Raw genomic sequence first — 26042 nt, forward strand, 5'->3', positions numbered from 1 at the left:
TTCACAAGTAGATCACTTGTTTCTATAAAAATTGGAAAATTCCTTGTCTGAGGTCTCTGTTACTCTGTCAGCATGGACAGAAATTAGTTATCACGGTCAAAAGGATTTAAAAGAGATAATAAGTGACATTATTGTATATACCGCATTCACTTAGGAAACAAAACTGAAGAAGACACAATTCTAATCTTATCATGTATCTTAAGAAATTGGATTTATAGAACATTATGTGGTTTGCAATAACACTTGAATTTATGATTCTCAAATTATTTTTAGCAGCCAGAAATGAAAACTATCACACCTACTGGCCACTGGCAACATTCAGTATGTTTCAAATATGTCATAGTTAAAAACAACTAAAGACAAATTCTCTGTTCTCAGAAACCTGGTCTTCAGTGGCCAGGAAGGAAAAAGGAGTTTCCCCTCAGAGAATGCTAAACTGCCAGGAAGGAAAATTCTTTCACAGATCCAGAGACTAGTATGATGCAGGCACTAAGGATATGATCCACATGTTCAATGATAACCACCAAACTGATCAGTGTTCAGTCAACAAACCCAATTCAGCTCAATCCAGAAAATCTAGAACTTAAATGGTACAGATGGAGAATGACAGGAAACATTTGACTGTCAGCAAGAAAGCACTTCCTATCAAGAGCCTCTTATAGCCTCAGGCATGTCTGTGAGGACAACCAGCACAAGGGTGGGACACAAGCCCCCCAGTTCTGGAAGAGGAAAGCTTATGGCAGCATCCCACCTGCGTTATATCACAAGCTTGCACAAAGTAACAGCAGGAAAGAACTAGAAAGGGTTGGTTTGGGTTGGTATTTCTGCTCAGTTGAAAGAGCCACAGCATTCCTTCATCCATCACCTAGCAACAGAAATAGTGATATTCATGAGTCTCTACCAGAGAGAGACTAAACCGTGAATCCTTAAAGAGTACAAATGTCTTCATTGGGAAGTTGAGACAAAATGAGTATTCTATCTCCTTATTTATCACTTATTAGCATCAACAGCATTTTGCATAAAATGTTTAGAAATGACTGCCCTTGAATCAAAGGAAAGAGTATTATTTTCAGACCCACTTAAAAAACCTAACCTTTAATTTTGCCAGGACAAAGTGAGGTTACAATATTATTTACTGAAAGATGGATGGTTTTCACTGTCAGGTTTGGGGTTCCTTCTTCCATTAAGTAACACCTCAATCAGAGAGATTCCACATACAAAAAAACAAACCTCTTTCCTGTGGAACTTCCCATCTACATTTTGATCCAGAAGAAAGTTTCACAATCCATCTCACACAGCCTTAATTATGACAACATGTGTGAAATCAGTCTAACAAATCATGTTTTGCCAGATGAAAAATCACATACTATAATTACCATATGTAATAAAAGGAAAGGTTTAACAATTTCCTTGAAAAATTACACAAAGAAAAGGGGGAGTCAAAGTACATCCTTCCGTAGAACCTCCAGAAAGAAATAATATAAAGTATGCATTAAATCAAATTTTATTTGGCTTTGCACTGCTACTGCAGTGAATCATACCTTGATCTCGCATATGCCACAGAAATACTTGTTTGTACATCAAGGACAATTTTGTTTTTAAAGCTGCTCAGAAAATACTTTCATTACAGAAGTACAAACACAATTTTAATCTAGGAAAGAAAAAAAGACAATACTTTCCTGAATGAAAAGGTACAAAACCCACACCAGTTAATATAGCAGAAATGTCTTTTAATGATTCTTTCATGCAGATATTGATTCTCGTATGTAGAGGATTACTCATTACAGTGCATGAAGCAGCGCGTTAAACTTTTTCAGTTCAATAAATTGTATTCCTAATGCTCCACTTGAATTTACAATTACCAAGTTTCACTCCGTTACCCATAAACCAGTCTCTGGAAACCTGTGGCACAATTCCCTTCCTGTTGATCAGTCTTGGTTTTTTATTTTTTGGGGGGGTGTGTGTGCAAATCAAAGGTAAACTTTTTGCCTGGTTAGGTTTTTCTCCCTTTTTTTGATATGCATTGATTTTTTGCTAAATTTTGCAGAGCCTTTACAAAGCCATATTCAGATTTTTAAGTTTCTAGTGGACGTAACTAGCAGATGTTCTCTAGGATTTGCTACTCAGTCTTAACGCTTCTAGTAACACAAAGGTAGCAAGAAGCAAAACAGAAGACTGCCCATTATCTGAGATTAAAGAGCAGAATAATTGCAATAAAAAGTCTGACCTAGTCACCTGTACTTCACACAAACACATAAAGCAGGAAGTAGGGAGGAAACTTTGGTTGATTAGTCAGATAATAATTTAAATTGAAATTCACTAATCTACAGCTTAAGTTTTACCTTAAAAATACGACTCAAAATCTTAACTATTTGAAAATTTCTATTCAATAGTCTTACTTGTATACTTCAATCAGCATATCCAGACAGCAAAGACAGCAGATACACTTTTCCACTCTTTTTGAAATGCTATTAGTGTTCAATTGGAATTTATTATTTAACCATCACTTGTGCTTGCAGTCAGAATGGAAGAATTATGAACAATGTAATTATCTTAAGAAGATACCTTAGAACAATTGAGCTGTGTTCAGACTTATTAATGTGGTAAGGCACGAAACTAGGATCACAAAAGAGGTACAGGCCCTATGGTGCTATGCACCATATACCATCTAGGCTGTATACACAATGCTAGGAACCTACTTGTAATGGAGGCCTACTTGAGATATAAGAATCAAAGAGTAAGGACAAGAAACCAACACACAGTTAATGTGATAAAGTTATGGACTTAAACAAGTTATCAAGAAAAGGACTCCCAGCCAATATCCCAACCTGCCCTGCTGAGTTTGGCATCAGAAGACACTGTACAACAGATTGTCCAGAGATGGGTGACAGACTGATTAGTTTGTAGATCCTGATGGTTTCAGCACCAGCTGGGCAGACAGCTGTTCAGTGTTGCAAAAGTTTTGGGATGACTGCTGAAGAGTACAGAGAACTTTTAAAGTGCATCCTTAAATTCCAATTCCATTACCTCTTGGATCAACTGTGATAGAGAATGATGTTTGTATTCTTCAATTAGGCACCTATTGAGAGCATCCCGCCCAGTCCATGCACATGTATTTCCTTCCATGGCAGGGGAAGGAGGTGAATCACAAGCCTAACCTAAAGCTGCAATGTGTCCAAGCCACCTGCACCCAGAATCAGTGAAACACTACTGGAGACCATTGTCTATGAATGGCTCTAGGTCCCTTGGGCATTTAAGCATTTGCAGAGTTAGGAAGCTGTCAAGCAGGAGACTTGGTGATGCAATTTTGGAGTAAGGATCCTGAGCCCATTTGGGTTGTAGCTTGAACTGGGTTACTTGAAACTCACTTAATAAAAAAAAAAAAAAAAAAAAAAAAAACACTACCTGCAAAATTATTTTCAGATAAAAAGAAAACCAGAGTTGAAATGATAACTAGTAACCATTTATATAAAATATAGAATTAAATGGAATTATTTAAATACTAAAATACCAGAGTCGCCACAAACTCAATTCTAAAGCATTACCTGAAAGTTATAATTTCTGCAAAAAAAAAAAAAAAAAAAAAAAAAAATCACTGTGAAATCTAAGTTAGATTTGAGGTAGCAGGCACAAAATAAGTGACCCTGCTTACTGTCATTATAAGAGGTTCAGTGAAAATCAGGGAATTACAAACACTCATCAGAATTGCTGAGGTTGTTCAGGTTACTATCCTTTTACTGTACACTCAAACAATAAATCTTTCATAACAGAGCAGACTTGCTATACTGAGTACTTCTGTTCTACAGAAGTTACTAGTAAGTGAATCAATTCATTAGAACAGCCCTCACACCTACAGTTTTGGAGTACTAAGCTATATTACATGTGGTTGGAAATCTTCCTGATCGAACAAGTTTTCCTCTGTAAAAAGTAAACTGCCTGGAACAAAACATTTAAGGATAGTGCAAGAAAATGGACAGAAGTCTAACAGTTCAGACTGTCTGGAAGCTCTGGGAGTTTTGGTTTCCAGATTTTGATTCCTTGGTAAAGTGTGTGCCTGGCTACACAGAAATTCTCTTAGGTTTAAGAGTAGCACTTCCTTGCAATGTAATTTCAGTATTTTTAAGCTAAATATTCTTCTATGGAAAATTCATTGTTCCTTCCTCCCTCCCCCCCCACCTCCCCCACATTGTGTTTTGGCGCACTCCACAGGTTTTGTTTGTTTGTTTGGAAGAGGAGTAGAGGGGATAGAAATGAGGGAAATACTTCTGACCAGTTCTGTCTACTAACTGTAATATATATTTAGTGGTAACAAGTTACATAATTAAGTACTTCTATAGATACAGGCACAGAAATGAGAGGTACAGACAACAGGAGTTAACGAAAATGAGCTGGGAATGTTTGTGTTAAAAAAGGCTATTCTCTGAGCTAGGCAAAGAGAAAGTTTTGGAACATGACTGAACTATGCAATGAATCTAAATCTAAATAGTAACACTTCAGAGAAGGAAAAATCTGCCCCCTCTTTGTTTGCAACTTTTCGTTTTAGGAGGTGAGCCCAGCATGTAAAGCAAATTCAGAACAGGAAGAAAAGGAGTCATTCCCCAGTGGGTCAGAAGTACCACAATTATCAAGGAAAAGGAACTGACAACACTTAGGTTTTCTAGGTTAACTCTCTTTGATCAATGGTGAGTGAAAGAAATAAAATTGTGATAAAACTTTATAAGACATGACTAGCAATTCTCATCTCTCTGAAACACCTAGACAAATTTATTTCAGACTTCCTGAAGAAAAGTTACTCTACCATCAGGTCACATATGGAAAATATCAGACTGACTTATGACATTTTTACAAAAGTGTGCATTTCAGTTATGAGATAATGGAAAGCTAATGTCTCTGTAATAAAATAGTACTGATATTTATAAGCTAGTGATGCCATTAGCTGTACCTAAATTAGCTGTCACTCCTTACAGCTTTTGTGAAAGGTTTATACAGCATTGCAGCTGCTTTCTATCACAGTGTCATCCAACATGGAAAGAGGATTATGAGAGATGCTGTGAGGTAACCTCAATTCAAAAAAATGCTGAACTAAGATAGACATATATGTTGAAATAGAATCAAATAATTAATATGGTTTCACTTGTTATATACTTTCAGCTGCCAGTTGCCTCATATGCACATAAGCAGCCTACCTTCAAAGGCTGCTTTGCATTAGTAATACAAAGTTTAGTGTATAAAGCAACCAAATAAAAACTACAGAAAAACTTAATAGCTGGAAAAACATTATTTGGAGTCTGAGAGATTTCAAATCACAAAATTCTGTAAACAGAAAGAAGAAAGTGATATAAGTAAATTAAAAATCCACTATGTAAACAAAGGAACTAATGTGGAATTGAATGTCATCCAAAAACAGTTAAAATGCTATATTTATATTTAATGAAATAATGTAAAAAAACTCCAGCAAAGCTGAGAAAGCAGGAATTTTTCTCTTTTACCACTAGTGAAAGTATTTTATAGAATACATGTGTAGCCAGCAAGCTTTCAGCCCCACCCTTACTTTTAATCATGTATTTTGTCACCCTACAGTAGTCCCCTGCACACTGTAATTTCTAGGATTTTATCTTCTTTGTTCTGAAGTATAGCCCTTGCATACCCCAAATATCCATTACTCTCACATGAAAGTTTACAAAATCACAGATACTAATCTTGGAAATGTAAATAAGCAGATTTATACCAAATCCTACTTTTCCTATACTAGCTACTTTTAACATCAGGAAGAAGGAAATACCACCAGATTTTATCCCTTAAATAGCACCTTTCATTAGTTAAACAACATTCTTGTAGATTTAAAGAGTGAGACTCAACTGCAGTTTAGGACACTTAGGCATTTAATTCTCAGAAAAACAATTCTGTAAAAATACAGAAGCAAACTAATGACAAAAAAAATCTACAGAAGAAAACTGCAAATGAAGCTTAGTGGAGGTGGTCAAAGTGTTGTAGAATTTCCTTAAAGAAATAAAAATTAAAGCAAGTAAGATATAGATGCCTCATATGAAAATGTAACGTTTTCACTATGATCTGCTGTATGTATTTTGTCTCAACAAGCTGTAGTCTGTACTTTTATTCCTCATCTTAGTAAAAACTATTTATTATCTAGTTTGAAATATTCTTTATATTTGAAACCACTATCACTGAAATCACTATCTCAAAACATGCCTCATGGCAAAAAAAGTAGCAATTTTAGACCCAAGTGCGGGTTTATTTCAAAGGCACATGATGTTACAATCAAACTGTAGACATTTCCACTGCTGTGACTTATTCAACAAAACATTTCTGCTTCATTGAAGCAAAGAATGCGTTTATTTCCTGGAACATGTAGGGGCTAGTTTCCCAAGCTCCACACGGAATGGTATCCCGCCCCCGTCCTTATCCCCCCTAACTTTCCATGCTCCTTGCTTTGTGTCATGAAGACAAGCAGTAGTAGTCCTGAAGAAGAATGAGTTTGGCTGGACATACTGTGCAATTTTTTACTGTGTAAAATAAATATTTTTAAAAAACATAATAGTGCAGATAATTACAAAAAAAAAAAAAAAAAAAGGACAAGGCTGTTCCTTTGGTGGTGGTTTGGCAGTAAAATGCTCTTGGCACCTGGCTGTTAATTTCCTCTCCCTTGACTCTCACAATTTATTCCAATTTAACTGTTTGTGCAGCCAAATTCTAGACTGAATTTACTTATAACAATGGAACACCACTGACTGTAGATTGGTCCAGAAAGGAAAAGTAATGAGGAAGTGCTAGGAACTTTGTTTATTTTAGTACAGCTCAAAAATGTTCAATGTCACAGGTTCTTCTGACTAGAGGCTAAGGGATTCCAGTGGCTCTGATCTGTTCTGCATTGCGAATTAACAATACAACAGGAAACAGTTGTAGGAATAGCTGACATAGCCAAGTTGAAAGAATAATTCTATTGCTTTAATTTTAATCTGCCATCTTCTTATGACCAAAAGAAGATAAGGAGTATGGTTTCTAATGTTTTCTGCTTATTTGCTAAGACAGACAAGCTGAAAACATAATGCTTACTCAAAGAAAGCAACAGTATCTTTTGAAAATCTTCTGATTCTTACCCCAGCCTTTCCCACATCTCTTCCTCACCTGTACCACCATAAGAGTTTTGGGGTTAACAAATTCATTAGTTTTAAAAATAGCCTTAAGGAGTTATTTTATCTCTTTATAGCATTGATAGATTCACAATCTAGCTTGCTGAAGAGATTCATTAACAGCTGAAGTACAACCATTGGGGCAGCACAACACCGGCCTGAGTAGACAGGAGAGTGAACTCTGCAAGCCTAATTCGGTTCCGAGAAAAAAAAAAAATCATTGAATAATATCTAGGTCCCTGTTTCTTTGCTAAATAGACACCAGTTGAGCTAGTCTACGCTACTTTCCATTTCAGAAATTTTGTCTTTGATTGATGGTGTTTTCAGTCTAGCTCCCAGTTCAAAGGACTTATTTTCTGTAATTCAGTTGAGAAAAAAATGTTTTCAGGTGAGAAAAGTGTCTTTGGTTTACAAAGTGAACATAAATAGTAATTTTAAAAACATGCTTTCATTTCTTATCTAATGTTTAGATGCTGACCCTATATATAGGATTGGTATTTACAGTTTATTTACCTGAACTAAGCAAATTAAAATATAACTATATCATTGTATATTTCATTTTCTGACATCCTAAAAACACACATAAGTCATTGTGTCCCCGTAAAGTTTACAAAGGTGATAGCAATTCTTCTGGCCTCTAATACTCTCTTTACTTGTTCATTATAGAATCCTTTCAACTTTGCCTCTAGCAATTCACAAACTCAATTTTTCGTGAGTAAATATTTAAACCAGATCTGTTTTAAAATGTCTACAAAAAGAAAGAAGATAAAAGCAAGTATTTAGATTTATAGCTAACCGGGTAATAATCAACTGCTACTAGTGCTGAAAGAACTTCATCCATGTCTTAGCTTTAACATGAACCTTTAGTCCAGGTAGGGGGCTGTGAGCCTTTGTGCCCTTATGGTAATGTTCTTAAGCAAACAAAAGATTGCCACACACCTCACAGGACAATTAATTCATTGAAACAGGACATTTAAATTTTTCCTTTTCATCTGTAATATAAGAGTTAGCTGCACTAATATTTGACTTTCTGTTTCATAGTGGAAAGAAAGAAGGATAAGAAAAGCAGAGAATTAGAACTTAGCCCTTAGATCATTGAGAACACGCCCCATACACCTAATGGTCTGTCTCCATTTAACTTCAAGTAATGCAGCCTTTAACATCTTAACTATCAAAATATTTTCATTATTGAAAAACAGCAAACATTTTCAGCATTAGGTGGAAAAAGCTTACTTTCACACACCATTTCTTACACTTCCTTGTGGAATCATGTTTCTGACTTAAGTCTTAAAACTGAGATATTTCCTCCTATTTGATGTTAAGTAAAACTCAAATAGATTTATGTTCATTTACATAATATATTGTATATCCTTATTTCATTAAATTTAATACAATATAAAGCTATTTAAAAGTATAACTTTAATGCACAATAGTATATAGTTGGTTATATTTTAATTTAGCACAATTAAAAAAGAAAGAATGTTTATAAGAAACTGTGTGTCCTTATTAAAGTAGCATGAAGCATTTCAGGAACTTGACAATTCATTCTTTCTATAAGCAATTGTTTTTGTTTGGAATAGGGGGAAAAAAATCCCCACCCAGAACATAACTTCACAGTTACAGAAACAAACAAGTAAATTCAAGGTTTTTCCACAAGATTATGTTGAATCAATTTTATTTTTCATATTATAAAGCAGACGGCAATAAATGAAACAAGAATAATTCACTCCTTTTTATTGAATTAAAAACTTGATAGGATGTAGAGAATCAACAGCCTTTGGAAGAAGCAGTAAAAAGGCTTCTGTTGCAGAATAAAGAGGGTCTCTCCTATTAAAGAGATTCTGATCCTCTCATTGGCCAAAAACAAATAGAGAAACTGATTACTCTTTGCCTGCTTAAAATATAGATATTCATCTATATTGTTCTCTGTCACTATAACCTTAGTACAAAAGTTATTTTTAAAGGTATCAACAAATTACCCCTTTTGGGTGTCAGGAAAGATCTCATGCTACCAGATAGTAGGCAGAGAGTCTAGGAAGACCGGCTTTCTTTTGGCATTACCACAAAACAGAAATAAAAATTAATATGACGACATCAGAGGTTGTAAAGGGGAGTCAAGACTCCCTAACCACATGGTATGACAGAAACGTTTATCCTCAAGTGACTGGTCAGGAGGGAACATCACAATGATAGTGCTGAACTTGCTGATATGTATTAATGAAATCATTTACTAACAAGAAAATGAACCTTTAAAAGAATTCTTCATAACTGTGACTGTCATTTTTTGCCAAGCTTTCGAGTTAAAACAGAAAACATTCTGAAGCCAAAAAGTTAATCTCACTCCAATAGGAGGAAACTAGCACTTACAGTGAGGCTCATAAGGAGGAGGAGGATCACCACAAGGAACACACTCCATGTCTTGAAAGCCTCCAAGCTTAGTCTTCCTGTAAAATCTAGAAGATAAAGGAATGAAAAAGTAGTTCATAAAAACTAGTTATTTTTCCTCACAAAATTGATCAGGTGTTTTATCAGAATCCTCTAACTGCAAGCTTTTGTCAACGTATGTCCCATGCAAACTATCAGGAAATAGAAGAAAATAAAAGTAAACAAAAATACAGTAGATATCAATTAATAGTATAGCAGTAGATCTAAAGTAAATTGAGGAAAAATTCTAAATCCGTTAGTTCAAATGCATAGTCGCTATAATCTTATATTCACATAAGAAATAAACAATTCTGGGGATTTCAAACAGAAATCAATATCCCATTTTCTACGTACACCACAACATGCAAGACAAGTATGATGAACTTACACTATGCAAGCTTATTTACACATTAAAAAAATAAATGTGAACTGACTAATCTATAGAACTCTCCTAAAAGAAACAACATATTGAAGGTAACTGTCACCATTAACTATGTAATGGATCAGACGTCAGTGTTTTCTAGTTAAAATCCTTGAGATATCCTCTAACTCAGAGAAGGAAAAATCGCACATAAATTTGTTCATTTATGTATTTGTACAGAAGGGCATCATGCTTCCCCTCCCCCCCAAAAAGTTTTAAAATGCTGTGTGACAAATCTTCAGAAAATAACATTATTCTGATCATTTTGTTGAACAGAGAAACAGTAAAAATGGCTTTTTAGAACTATATTTTAACAAACAAACAATCTTTCTCTGGTTCTTCTTTCTCCTCTAGCAATATCTTTACCACCAACCAAAAATCACAATATGCACACAGTGAATGCAAATTAATGAAGTAACCACGAGTCCCAATCTACATTATCCAATTCTCCACTTTGTTTCCACACTTCACTTCAACGTATACTTTAGAAATTCTATGTAGCAAGCATTTCAAGGTATGAAAAAATGGATATTGCAAACAGAAGTATCAGTCAAATGGCTTAGCTAAGTAATAGCAATGGGAGGCCACAAGTAGTAATAGGAAAACAAAATAAAACTCTAAAGCAAACTATTTAGGAATGAGTAACCGGCTAGTTAAAGTAATGCAAAGATATTAAAAAAATATATATAAACAGTGGCTGTCGTACCCAAGGAGATGTTTTATTCCAAAGACCATTCAGGGACTTCACTTTTGAGTTTATTTTTAAAGAGCTTACCGACTACTGTGTCAGGAAGAAGCCCACATTCTTAAACCAGGGAACAAGAATAGCATCAAATGGAAAACCAAAACTTTAGAGTGTTACATTTCAAATTTGTGTAAGAATATTACATCCTCTGAAGAACTTATCTACATCAGTTCCCTAACCAAGTAGGTCTGTCTTTCAACCAGTCATCAGTACTAAGCTAGAATCAAAAGCTAAGGTCTGTTCAAGATGAGTACGTGAATGAACTGTTTTCTGTAGTTTAAATAAAAGGTACTAACTCTACCAATGTTAAATTACTAACATTGTAAATGCCATTAAAGTATGAAGACTGTATCAGCTAAAGCAAACAGCTTTCCAACTGTTCAAGAAACTCATGGTTTAACAATGTGAACAGAAACAGATTCATAGGCTTTTAGACTGAAGGGGCCACTGTGATCGTTTACTCTGAATGAAATGTGTTAATATTTGTTTTTAGCTGACATGCTCACTGTAGTGTTTTGAAGCTGAACAATAGGAAATGGCATGTTGCAAACTCATGTGAATCAGAAATAAAGATGATTGCTGAGAGGTAAAACATTAGCCAAACCATTTTGTTTGGCTAGCTATATCCTCCATTCACTTAGGCAGCATCTAAGCTGATGAACAGGTATGAGTGGTGGTGTGTTCTACAGTTCTGTTCCCCAAAATGTCCAGACCAGATGACCTCGGTGTGACTCCTCCAATCAAGACTCCCTCCCTCCTCACATTTCTAACTTCACTGCCAGTTAAAGGAAGTTGTGGAAACAGCTCTCACTTTAACACATACTCAACATACATATCTAGAATGCATTCTAGACCAGAATACTGAGAAGCAGTCACAGGTCCTCCAATTTGGATTTACCCTTAATTCATGTTTTATTCTGGCTTCTTTTTTGTTCCTTTCGTGTCTCCCAAAATTTAGCTTATATTGTTTACACCTCAAGAAGAAAATCTCCCTGCTGACAGCCAAATAAGCCCTACAATACATATAGGTCAATATGCAATAAGAGCATAAATCAATCGACCGTGTGGCTGCAGGTAGTATCAAAAGTGGTTGTAAGACCTAACACTTGGAGCTGCACCTTCTTACACCATGACTTAAACTAACATTAATTACCAAAGCTTTACAAAGTATTTTTAAATTAAAAGACCTCATTTCTGGCTTGAGAGAAATAACTGTAGGAGCTTCAACACAGCCTTCAGGTATTTGATAGCTAGTATTAAAAAAAGGATACAAAAATAAATAAAATTCACTCAAATATATATAGGAAACAAATGTATGAACTTCTAAGCATCTCTGAAATATATACCCTTAAAATAGAGGCAAAACACAACTGCAAATCAGTTCCCATAACCTACTCTTATCAATTAAACTATGAATTCATAGTTCAAAAAATCATCAGAAATACCTTTTTAACAAATTCATAGTAGGTATTTGTAATAGCAGAACTTGGCCACAATGTAAAGAATAGCTTTTTAGAGTTCTTAATAATACAGAGAAAATTAACAACAGAGATGTGGGATGATAGGACAAACTAAGTACAGATCCTGATTTACAACAGCAGTTTCAGTGAGTCTCCAACAGTGTTATAATTTGTTCCGAAACAGTTCTTTCAGATCCACTTACAATTCTCAGCCAGGATTGCACTCTGTGAATTTACTGTCAAGGTGAAAGAAATTCAGGAGCATTAACCACAACCACCAATAAAAATGTGTGTGCCTACGAATTATTAGGCATTGATCTAAGGAGGGGAAAAAAAGCAAGCAAATAATGTGATCAGTCTTCAAGAAGCTAACTGTATGCGTTTCCAAACATTTAATTCTTTATAACAATGAAATAAGCCACCAGTAACACTCAATATGTTGAAGTATTTTGTTCAGGCACTGCATAGACAATACTCTCATAAATCACGTAGGTAATTATCAAACCATTTTTATAGATGAGATAATTAAGACTGTAATTCTGAAATTATGTGCTCAGATCATACAGTAAATTGTTGGCAAGGCCAAGATTAGAACCTAGGACCTTCATACATACATAGAGGATACAAACATTCACCTGGAAAACACGAAGAAACGAATGCCGATGCAAATTAGTTTTGAATTTGTTCAAGTCTCATCTTCAGAAATGGACTTACCCTGGTAAACAGTCTCCACATAGTGCATTGCTGGTGGCAGAACAGTTAGCCTTCTGAAACCGGTTAACTAATGCACAATCCAGACAAGGCTTGCACTTCTGAAAGCCCCAGTCTTCCTTGAATCTGTTTGGTCTGCATGTCATGCACTGTGCATCCTCCCCATATCCAAAGCCGCATTCCTGTAGGGATTAACAAGCAATAGCAAACTATTCAGTTTCTGAAAGCGTGAACAAGAAGAGAACGCTGGGATAAAATGAAGACCTAGTGTAATTATTACTGAGAGAGTAGGTCTTTCTAGAGACAAAACCCATCCTTTCAGCAAGTTCAAATGTGTCTTCCACTGCTAATAATCTCCCTTACTTCTATAAGTAATACTTAGTCATCCACTTTATTCATGAAACCACTGTGTATTTGAATGATAAAGGGCTTCAAGGACTCCCACAGTTTCATTATTACTAGCTTATGGTAGAATTATTGAGCTGTCTGTTTTTTAATTAGGTCAGTCATGTGAAACTGCAGAAACTGGGACAAGTGAAGTATAAAGGCACTTACTCAGTTACAAAAACAGCAGAGAAGCACTTTGATATTAAGGTTCATAGCTAAGGTGAACAAAGTTAATTGCTGAAGAGAGTGCACTGATCTTCAAAGGCTTAGGATTTCTGTTACCAAATAAAACAGAGCTGGTTAATGACCATCAGCTAGGCACGAAACGTAGCTTAGCCACTAAATTTCAGAAACTCAATCTGCTCCAGTTCTAACAGTTCTTAAACTGTTGGAAAAGTTTAATGGCTCTATGGATCACAGGGAGGCATGATATTTTACTATACAAGGAATATCGTTATGGTTATTTATCCCAAATTTAGCTGTTTAAAGCTATTATTTCCATTCATTTGCAAAAGGACACCTAATACAACTGACAGGCTTCAAAGAGAAACATTTTGCCTAACAATATGTAACAGTTCTGGGACTGAATTCTACAAACTGATTATGAAGAACTATCAATCTATTTAATTTTCATGTCACAATTTCTTAGAGTTATCAAGTTGCTAAGAGTTGCTATTCTCTTTTCTCATCTGAATATCCTACTAATTTTTTTGCAGTACTTTGGAATTAGGTTTGATGCACTAGTGACACACCGCAAAACACCAAGAAGAATACAAGAAATTGCTAGAAAGGACTTATTGGGAAGGGAGTAGGTGGGAAAGGCACAATGTGGGGACCACATCCTCCAGTATGTGGTCTCAGGTGGAAGAATAGGGTATCTTCCTGGTGGGAAAAACGTAGGAAATCTTTAACTGTGGCAACGTAAGAGAAAGTTTCCACCAGTTTTGTCCACAACACATGAATGTTCAATGCATACAAATAACTTTTTCCAAAGTTACCCACCTACATAAATCTGCTGCAGTAAAAAAGTTTTGAACCTTAGAAATGCACTCAGGATTCACCAAGATTTTGCACTGAGAAAGCATCTATGGAACAGGCTCTGTGATAGAGTTGGACAATATACATTTTACAGTGCCTCTAATTTGCAATAAAAAAGTAATAATAGACAACTTTAGATGCATTTTACTGGAGATTCTAAAAATTTTCAATTTCCTTTATGTTAAGAGTATTTTACTGTCCTCTGAAGAGGAACAAGCACTCAAGTACACAGAAAATGAACAATTCTAAGAAAGCAACAACAAATCGACACTAAAAATAGTCTTCTTCCTCTGTCTCTAGAGCCAGGAATTTGAAAAATAAGTTTTAATTTTTGGTTTGGTTTTTAACTGAAACAAATTCTTACTATTGACTGTCATTCAGCTAAGGAGCAGACAGATAAATCATTGCAGTTAGTCACAACAAAAAGTATACTACGGTTTCACACAGCATGCTCTTCCTGTGAGATATTGACCCTAAATAAAGCTGGTAGGCAAAAGGGGATAAAAATATTTCAATTTCAAAAGAAATTTACTTCAGCCACAGAACATTTTTTACTATTTTATTTAAAACCTACCAGTTTCTGCTAGGAATCAACGCCACAACAATGGAGGTTCTAGCAGTTCTATTTTATGTCACCTAAAAAAAAATACCTTACTATGTTCAGTTTTACACTCAATTTCATTTATGCAATTGTGACACAGTATACAAAGCTACATGATTAACACTGAGGACTAGAACCAGACAACCAGACTAAGTTCTGTTAGGAGATTTTGCTCTTCCTTAAGTCTGATAAAAATTTTTATTCGATCTTATTATTCCTTAACACATTCTTTCTAAATACCCACTCTTAACTCTGTTTAGATCAGCCAAATAGTAATGTTATAAGATTTATTATAAAGCTCAGTCAAACCATGTATATTCGTATCTTTTGATAAATCACTTGGAATGAGTCCCTCCCAAGTCCTAGTAAACTTTCAAATATAAGGCTTAAATTAACTTAATTATAAGTTTTCCTTTCCAGACTACCTTTGAAGTTCCAGATTAAAACAAGCAACCACCAGGAAATAAAGTTAGAATTAAATGCCTTCAACTCACTGGCCCAAACCACCAAACTTGAGTAAATTGTTTCTAGCTCTATCAAGATCTGCTTTGCTATAGTTGGAAATATGGATACATCTTAGTGGTCCTTTGTAGCATGGATGGTTTACTTTAAAGCTATAAAAATGGTGGATGCAATATAAAGAAATCTTCTGCCCAAGGAATTTACAGTCTTCAGTCTTTTCAAAGATGGCTTCTAAGTCCTTGCCAGAAATTCTGCCGATATAATTCATAACAACTACAGCTTTATATGTGTGCTTTTTATGTTCAAATAATATTTGAGGTAGTTAACTGCCTGGCAGGTGCAAATAAATATTTAAGCTTGTAAACCAGGCAGAACTTCAAACAGATCTGCACTCATAATTAACCACATTCCCAAAACTGAAGGATATAATTTAGACGATGGATTCAAATCTTTTGAAATCTTGGACTTTATAATTTAGCAGTCCAGCAAAGATACAAAAATTCGACTGTTCATCTTTTATCAGTACATGTGCAAAATTTATGTGCACCAATTTTCCTAGTGCTCTGTTTATGAAGCTGTCAAGTTATATGGCTGATGAGATCTGAATAATCCCCAGCTCTCTTTATCCCTTCTATCCTCCCACTCATATTTTTTTAAAGAGGGCTCATCTCCTGTGGCAGTTCACCTCAGGACTGCAGAAAAGAGAAATAAAACTTGTAACCTCAATTACCTAGAATTCAAAAAAACCTTTTTCTATTTTTTGTGCCAGGAAAAAAAGAGCAGGTAAATATACACTATATTTACTTCTCCTATTGTGAAGAAATCCTGGCCCACTATTCCATTTTCACTTGCCCTTTTTAATGCTACTATCAATGGCACCAGGTAACATTAATGAAAAATTTCTCTCTGAAATGATACACAGTACAAGTCATGAAAACCCAAACACTAATTTAGAAAACTGCTTTATTAAGTTAACTTAAAAAAAAAAATCCTCAAAATTCAAATGCACTTCTATTTTCTAGATACAGCTTTCACCATCAAATTATCATGACATCTCAGTACCTTTAATGTATATATCCCCAGAACAACTTTGTTTAGAAGTGGGTTTCACTAAGGTATCAAGTGAGATGGCTGGCCAAGGCCATGTAGGAATCTGTAGCATATCTTAAAAGTATTAAAAGCATGCAATAATACAGACACCTCTTGAAGTATTACCTTGGCAGCGTTAAGATTTTCTTTTGGTATATACTACCCCAACACTGACTCAGACAGAACGACCAGAAGTATAGCAGACTATAAAGGGTAATGGAGTTAAGTGGTGTGGTTTTTCCCTAAAAGTTGAATGCAATGCAGAAAGTAAATGAAGAGTAAATTAGATTTTAAACATTCTTTCTATTAAAATAACCTCAAATTTCATTTAAAAAATGCTTTCAGGCATTATTAAGATCATAATCTGCAAGTACATTTTAGAATTTGTTTCTAGTTCCACTGATTATCCACAACCTACGTAAGTCCCTAGATAGTACAGCACAGAGAAGTTCCACCTAGGCCACAATGATTACAAGAATATTTGGGTATTCTCAAGAAAAAGCCTTCCAGTCATTGAGACATTTTAAATTGATGTCAGGTCATATAACAGGTTGCAGCACTACACTGGCGCTAGAAAATGAAGTTTTTAGTAATACCTTTGAGTACATGGCCTTGTTAAATAGCACACTTTTAGCTTCCAAGAGTACCTTTGGCTTCGGATCAGCCTCATTTAGAATCCAATAACCAGCCGTATCTATCAGCAGAAGTCTCTGAGCAGGACAGGCTGCAACTGCGTGCTGCAAACATGTCAAATTTAGCTGCTGTGGCAAAGTGCAAAGTAAGTGTCAGAAAAGTTTCATGCTCAGCGATTAAGATTTGACATGCCTACATGCAGCTGCTCCAGCTTCCAGGAGGCTGACCCAGAAACACATGTTAGCCTCTCTTGACCCGAGATATGGCAGGCTTCCTCACAAGCAGCTCTCTTGCTTTGAAAAGTTACTAAGTGACTGCTAAACATGGCAGCAGCTGCTCTCAAAAACTTCACCGGGACAACAGGTCAGACGCAACACACCACCTTTCACGTTGCGTATGAGGACTGTTCCGTTCAGGAGTAGAAACAGCACCTTGCTCTTTAATTCACAATTCCTTTTCTCAGCCAGGGTGCAGGTCTCCTTTTTCTTCACCATACACCTGGTCCAAGGAAGCAGCCTATGACACATAGCCCTGCCTCAGCAACCATCAACTCCCTCTGCCCCATGAGCTCTCTGTGCACCAGCAGTCCCTTGGTGACAGTATTTATCACCACGTTTTTGGTGGTAAGGCTGGCCAAAGGCACTCTCTCATCTCTGCTTTTTCTTCCTTGTCATACATCGTTCTCAACTGTACTGATGTAACTGATCATGAGGCTGAGCTGTAAATCTGACCACGGGACTGATCCAGGTTGGAAATGATCAATTCAGTGATCTGTTCCATCATACGCTCTAAAAATCTGCTCTCTCAGCATAACTGCACAGGTAGGGCACTGTGGAAAGAAATTACTATTGACAGAACTGTCGTTTCAGTGTTTCTGAACTATAACCTCAGATGTGATCCGTTGACAAAACAATCTAGAATTCCAGTTAAAGTTCTGAGTTGCAATATAAGCTTGATGAGGCTGAGATATGGATTGCTTTTTCATATAAATAAAAACACTACATGGAAGCTATAGAGAGTTATATATATTTTATATTTTTTTTGAAAACAAATTATGGTGAAAGGACTGGAAGGACTCTCATTTCTGTATTGGAACATTTTCAAGAAAAGGCCAAAACCCAAAATATCCCAGTGTATTTTTTCTTCATTAATTGTGATTTATATAAATTTGAATCATATATAAGGTTTAATTTATACAGAAAAACATTACTGGTAAGATAGGACAGAAAAGGCTCTTAGTATCAAGTCACACCAATGACTATTCAGGCACTGGCAACCTGAAGCCACTTAAAGAATGGAAGATACTAAACCACTTGCTTCACCACATGATACTTTGTTTCCTACTAAATAAATGAGAAATGAAATAATGCTGAGCCATATGAAGCAAACACTTCCTTCTGAATCAACACGATCATTTTGGTCTGCCACCCAAGAAGAAATCACTGCTTAAAATAAAAACACCAAAAAAAAACCCAAAAATCCAAAGAACAGCCCCAAAACTCCCATGTGCTCAAAATCAAGCTATTTCAGTGGTTTAGAGACTTCACAAACATTACCAAGGAGACATGTTAATGAGGAAAGGCTGTGTAGATTTTTTTTTTTAAATGAACTAACAGAAGCAAACAAGCAGGAGAAGCAGCTTTTACTCCTTTCCTCTTCAATGCTAAATTCCTGATAAAATAACAAAGCCAGCTTTCTTATGATGGCAATCTTAAAACTACTTTATACAAAAATGCAATCAACAAAGTGACCAACAGATTTTAGTTCTAAGTTAATACAACATCTGCAACACTGCTGTTAGAACAGTTGATAGGGAATTAGAAAGGAAAAGTTGAGGGTGTACCATTTTTTCTTATTTTAAGGAAGAAAGAATTACTTTAAAAACATTATTGAACAAGAGAACCCCCCCTAAACTGTGACAGCAAAAGCTGAAAAGAATAGTCTAGATTCATGGCTAGTTACATGAGATTGGGGTTTTGTTGGGTTTTTTTTGTTTGTTTGTTTCATGCTATAAAGGGTGTCTGAAGTTGCTCATCTATGCAGACAGGAAGGTCAATTCAATAGACTGAGCACTAGTTTGCAACTGAAATTAAACACTCATCATAGAAACATAGAACAGCCCAGGTCGGAAGGAACCTTGAAAGAACATCTAGTCCAACCTTTCATGGGATTGGGAGATGAAATGAGATGACCTAGCACCCTATCCAATTGCATCCTAAAACTCTCCAATGATGGGGACTCTACCACATTCCTGGGGAGGTTGCTCCAGTGAATGATTGTTCTCACTGTAAAAAAATATCTCTTATCTAGAGATAAAACACCTCTCCTGGTAAAATTTGTACCCGTTGTCCCTTGTCTTGTCCATGTGGTGCCTTGTAAAGAGAGAGTCTCCATCCTGTTCTTCCACTCTGTGGCCTTTAGCAGCTCTGTTCCACCACATGCTTTGTGCATTGCCATAGGCAAGTTAATTTATACATGAGACACTAGCACAGAAATCAAGAAAAGACAACAGGATTTCCTTGACATAGAAAGGTATTATGAAATGCTCACATAGTATAGCAACAAAGATCACATAAATAACTTGTTAATAGTTTTTAAAAGTAATATATATACACACATCTGTTATGTAGGTACATGTATATATACACATACCTGCTCTGTACAGGTGGTGTTTTGCCCTGCACACTTATCCCTACTGTTGATGCAAGTCTGTGGTATATGTGACATGGGAACAGACTGGACGGTCACACAGGACCAGATTTGACTACACTTAACCATACCTTAAGTCACCCGTGCAGCCTGTGTTAAGATTCTTAAGTCTGATCTTCAGGAGCCACTTTGTCTTCCTTAAAGTGTAGGAACAACTGATGACTATTGACCTAACTGAGTTTTATAAAGCCACAAAACAAAAAAAATCCCACTGAAGTTTAAAAAAAACCCAGCACAATTAGGTAGCAACGTATTAGTTTTGATTTCTATAACATCACATACTCAATTTAACAAAGGCAAAAGGAAGACAGTACAAGCACAAGTGTACTTATGCTCTTAACTGGTTGCTGATCAATGCAGTGGCACTGTATTTAAGTCATAGTACCCATCTCTAACACAGTATTTATCATTTTTGTCTTAAGAGTTGCAGTTTTCCTTTCACAGTGTTTAAAGCCCACCTTAACTCAACTTGGCTTTTGAAAGTAACACAATTCCTGTTTCTGTCTAGTCAAGAATAACAAGAAAGCTACAATCTAGTTCTGTAGATTTCTAAAAGGAAGTACTTTCTCATAAATAAGAGTGAAGCGATGGCTCTACAGTCCTTGCCATTGGACCTGTCTGCTTCAGCTTATTCAGCAGTAGAAGTTCTACCTGAACTGAGTTTTGAGGGAAGAAAATAGGGACATATGTTTACATCACCCATTCACACAGGCCACTGCTGCATGACCCAATAGCTGGCCTTTTGTATTCAACGATATAGGCTGAGGTTTTTTGTTAGTAACATGAAAAAGAAACCTGTCAGTCAATTGCTTAAAACACTGGGGGGAAGGCAGGGGGGGATGAAACTATAAAACCCACTGATAACTCTATATTTTATTATATACTTAGAAATATAGACATGCTCACATATCCAGCAGCATACCTAGTTTTATCCACGAGAACTAAATATTTGATAGGAAAATAGACACATTATTTGTTATTAGGAAACTGTTATTAAACTACAGCATAATTACATGACTGCTCTCTCACATGTAAAAAACCCAAGCAAACAAAACTCCCTCTGTGCTGCAAATTACTTCAAGTATATCATTAAATCCCTTTTCCCTTTGCGTTCTGACCTTTGACTTAGCATACTTCGCTGCTTCAAGCTGTAGTTCAGCAAGACTACTCTCTCAACTCATTTCAGTAACAGCAACAGCATCACATCCTTTGCTATGATTCACAGAAAATCGTGAATTTATATTCACAATTTATAAAGGAAATCATGCTTCCTCTCACATTTAGGTTCGAGCAAAATCTGTTTAGTTATTTCAGTTCTACTGTTGTAGCAAGAAAATAGTAGTTAAAAGCCTATTCACATCTGGGAGAACTAATTGCTTAGACACTGAAATTAAGCATTCGTATTTTCAGAAAAACTAGTCCTAAGAATCAGGACTATCAGAGTTTAAACAAAAATAGTTAAAGTAAAAACATAGTTTGCAATAGTACGCTATCCAAGTTATGACCTTCCGATTTTAGTTCGGCATTTCTTTATTAAATTGAAAGAAAACTGTAAGTACTGAAGGCATTAGCTTTTACACTTTTGGTTTTTATTTGCCAACTAGATAAGTATGCTAAATCAATACATATAATACTGCTTTAGTAGGATCACTGTTAAGAAGTGCCATATTTGTAAGTGCCTTTATAAATTAAAACACACACAGAATCTCTCAGTCCTTAAACTTAAGGTCAATCTGAAAAAAATAAAACATCTAAACAAAACCACATCCACACCGTTAGTCATTTTCAAATATCTACTTAACAGCATTGTTTGTATGACTAAACCTTAACTAACACTGCCTAACATAGAAAGCAGTCCTCACTGATGTGTGAAACTTAGGTATTTCTGCTAACACACGGAACACTAGCTACAGGGGGTGGTGAGATCGGGAAATGTGTCACTCAATTTCAGTAAATCTCTTCAAACTACCCACAAAGCACAACACTTGTGCTTTTTGCAGAGCTGAGTATAGTAGAAAATATGAAGGCACTGAAAGCTTCTTTTTCCCTATTGTTTATACACACATACGCACCCGACTTAGTAATGTTTCATGCAACATTTTTTTCAAAAATAACATTTCAAGTTCTTGCTTGGATGTACATAACATATTTGCCTACAAAAGAAACCCTGAAAATTAAATTTTACTCCTCCTAAATAATACCCTAAATTCTACCTTTATCATCCTTTTTACGCTATCAGTAAGAGTACAGAACAGAGTCTGTCCTTCTATATGCAAAGTAACTGGGCAGAGCATCTACTTCTCTCTTGCTTTAAGGCCCCACCCGTCAGGTATCCATCAGACTGTACAGTTATGCTTATGCCACAGTTTTACACTCTAACAACGGGCAAGACGTAGGTATAGTAGATGGACACTGAAGAAAGGGTCTCATGCATGAGACTTGAGAAGTCTGCTCATCCTTCATGATACCAGCTTGTACCCTCTCCTTTTTGCATGACCACCTTCACACCTCTAGCATTACCTGCCTGCTCCCCCCAAACATCGAGTCTCCCTGGGCCTCATAACTCATTCTGTTCTCTCTCTTACCTCTTGTGATTGAGATAGTGAATCACACCACATCCCTTCCTCCCTCCCTCTCGTTTCAACTATATCTTCCTTCATTGTTATCTATTCTTGCTTTTACTGTGCTGAAAGCAACTGAGATCCCCCTCATGACTTGCATTCAGAGTTGGAATTTTGCTGGAAGTTTTGCCAAGTTAACTTCCTAGTTCTACTGAATACTAGTCCATAATTTCAGTCATCATACCTCTCCGCGAATTCACTTCCACACTCCTAAAAAAACTGCCATTTCCTAAACTTTTATTGGGATTTTCTTTTGGAACAGATACAGTTGTTCTAAAAGAAAAAAAAAATACATAAGGCTCAAGATAACAATCTTTCCTTCTCCATTATATTAACAAGGACTTCTTATGTGCTTTCTACATATTACCGTGTATTTTTCTAGCCTCAACCTTCTAAATTACTTTACGTGGCATAAAGATATGGATTAGGTTCATAGCATTTTCAATAAATTGTAAAACAAAGAAACTGAACCTCACTCGAATCTAGCTTCCCAACACCAAGTGCTCCAACCACCGAGTTAGTGAAAACAGAACAGTCACCTATCTCCCAGATGTTCTAAGGAAATATCTCAGTTGTTACTTGAATCCTATCCTGTATTTATGTGCTTACACCTTTTTTTTTTTTAATAAACTATTCTGTTAGAACAAGTTGTAGAGAAAATATTTAAACACTGCCTATAGTGGCAACTTCACCTAAAATCCAGAACTAATTCTGAAAGTCACACTGTAAAAACCAAGTACCTCACATTTCAGTGGTCTATACCAATCACTAGTTTGACATTCATTTTTTTAACTGTCATAGAATCATAGAATGGTTAGAGTTGGAAGGGACCTTAAAGATCATCTAGTTCCAACCCCCATGTCACAGGCAGGGACACTCCACTAAAGCAGGTTGCTCAAACCTGCACACAGAGAGGTTATTTAGAATAAATTTTTGTAGTTTTTCTTTTTGTACCACTAACTAATCTTTAAAAAAAAAAAATCATTTTAATTTGAGAGCCCATATCCAGATCCTCTAATGATACTGCTTAATTTATAAATGACATCATCATTTTCTGAACATTCTGATCATTTTATATAAAGAGAACCAGCAGACACGGTACTTGAAAAACTGTAAAAGGTTCAAACACCAAAATCATAAAAAAGTATTTCGATATAAATACAGCTATCTGTTGTTTTAACCACATGTAAATGCACTTATTGGAAACAAAGTAAATACAAGAAAGCATGACTTGCTTACCTTTGAGAGTTCCATTCCAGGTCCACATTGTTTGCAGAGGATACAGTTTCCAGTGTGGTCCCTAAATTCTTGCTCTCTGCAATCGCCAGTCTCACAAATTACCCTACTTAGCTGGAGAAAAAAAAAAGGAAAAAGTAAAAAATGTAAACTCAGTAACATAGAATTAATCTGTGATTAACATACCATTTATATGAACCCTAAATCTAAGGAATAACTTCATGTTTCTATCTTAACAATAACTTTCTGCATTATAAAAAAAGGTTTAAATACCACAGTGAAACTTAATAATCTAAGTCCAAATATGAATAAGTGGCGTGAATTTTAAAGGTTCTCATTACTTAGTGACTTGCAATAATACTTAATTGTTTGAACATAAGCGTAAGTTCCTCACCTTACTCAACACTATGAAAAATTCACATGACCATTTACAGAAGCTACAATTTTCATGACAGTAAGCTATGTCACATTACATTATATTGTTGTGTTTCATTTATTTGTGATTTTTAAAATTTTTTAAATGATGCTATTACAATTCAATAAATTAACTAAAATCTATTATTTTAAACATAAATATTTAGAGATTTTAAAAGGTCACTCAAACCTTTTGCAAACTTAAAAAGCACTCCAAACCTGTATGAATACTATTTATTCTAAATTTCATTATCACTTTATATTTAATGGGCCCAATGACAGAATCCAATTTCCGCCTTCAAAGGCATTTAAGTACATTATCTGACCAAACCAGAAACCAAGGTTATGAGAAATAACATAATCAGTAATATCAGCCATGCAAAGTCTCAGTATAATCACTGGAATCCTACCCAGGAACATTAGCAAACTCTCCGAGCTCCCTCAATAGAATTTTAAATTAAATGCTTACATACAGGCTTCCATCACAGAAAGCACTCTCCACAACTGCTCCTAAACTCTGACTTTGTATATTAGTCTTTTCAGAAAGACCAAAGCCTTTCTGATAGCTATGAAGCGTTAATTACCCTTAGTTCTAGAGCTTGTCTCTGCAAGCCAGATTTGAAGTATGCTTAGGAGGCAATGTAATTGAGTGCTATGCTATGTTCTGTGAATAAACTGAATACTCCAAACTCCTAAACTATACATATTAGTGTACTGTACTAAGAGACAGCCACTGCAAATTGCCTAGAATTCTTGCCATCTCTCCTAAGTGAAGCGGTATCACCTTTACAACACTATATTCACCTGTATTTTCTGTCCTAGTCCAGTCCTTCCACAGCGAGGCTCTCAATGTACACTTTTCTAAGTGCACATGAGGAACACCAAAAAATTATACAAATCAGTTGACTAAGCTCACTTTTAAATTCGTAAAATGCCTATGTAATTGACTGCATATATGTCTTTAAGACTTTTAGCGTCAATGTGTAATGTGTAAAACAAAAGACAACATTCCTATGTCAAATACCGTTTTTTCAAATTCGTCCAGGGGAAAAAAAACTTAATTTTTAACTTACCAAATATGCCAGTAAAATTATGAGCATCTTCAGTTTATCTTCTCCTTGTAATCCTTTAGCGTCCATTTCTTACAATTAAACCCTTTCTCCCTAGAAAAAAATAAAGGAAAAAAAGAAAAAAATCATTATATTTCCACAATGTCATTTAAATTGCAAAAGTCATACGGCCATAGGAATTAATGTCATTCAGCATGTCAAAATATGTATTTTTTAATGCCATTAAAATATTTCAGATGGATTCCCGGAAGCTAAACAAGAAACATACACTTTAAAAATCATGTTCTTTTTTAGGTGACAAGACAATATACACAAAGTTTCTATAGCCCTAATTCTCAAAAGAAGAGACTGGTATCACTCTAGATTAGAGATCACCATTTGCAAGTCTAACATCTTCTAACATCCCTAATATATGCTGCTTCCTTGTTAGATACTCAAGTATATCATCAACGGACAAAAATAATTTTTTTCAAATATGCCCCATATCAACCAAGACATAAGTGATCATGAGAACCTTCCTTCTGTGTTGCAACGTGGAGCAGAATGGGTTTGCCTAGTGGCTAAGATAAACTCTTCTACTGTGTTCTGCAATGAACTAGAGGCATATGCGGGATCTGTTTGTCACCTAAGAATACCAACTTCTTAAAATGCGTTATTGTGATTGTTTATGATCTGGAAGGCAAAGACTATTATAGAAACATTTCAAACAGCATAAACAAATCATATACTGCATCAGACAATTTTTGTTGTAATTTCAAAAAAAGATGAAAGAACAGTCCATAAAGCCTTGTTTAATTATCTTTTAGGAAGTGATAACAAACAATTAAAACAAAAACAAAAAATGAAGGATAACTATTTGAAACCCTCACA

General features: G+C 35.5%; 1 protein-coding gene across 2 annotated transcripts in view; it reads right to left on the bottom strand.

The window, feature by feature from the left end:
* TNFRSF19 (tumor necrosis factor receptor superfamily member 19) overlaps nt 1-26042 on the bottom strand; it is a 60839-nt gene that overhangs the window by 22362 nt on the left and 12435 nt on the right. For both annotated transcript variants that reach the window (XM_014966193.1, XM_014966195.1), the window contains exons 2-5: nt 25176-25265; nt 23692-23802; nt 12916-13094; nt 9519-9604 (exon numbers count right to left, since the gene is read on the bottom strand). In XM_014966193.1, coding sequence (XP_014821679.1) covers nt 9519-9604; nt 12916-13094; nt 23692-23802; nt 25176-25241 — 442 coding nt within the window. In that variant the 5' untranslated portion in view covers nt 25242-25265. The remainder of the gene's footprint in view (nt 1-9518; nt 9605-12915; nt 13095-23691; nt 23803-25175; nt 25266-26042) is intronic.

The sequence above is a fragment of the Calidris pugnax genome, unplaced genomic scaffold, assembly GCF_001431845.1.
Source record: "Calidris pugnax isolate Ruff unplaced genomic scaffold, ASM143184v1 scaffold20, whole genome shotgun sequence".
Taxonomy (NCBI): Eukaryota; Metazoa; Chordata; class Aves; order Charadriiformes; family Scolopacidae; genus Calidris; species Calidris pugnax.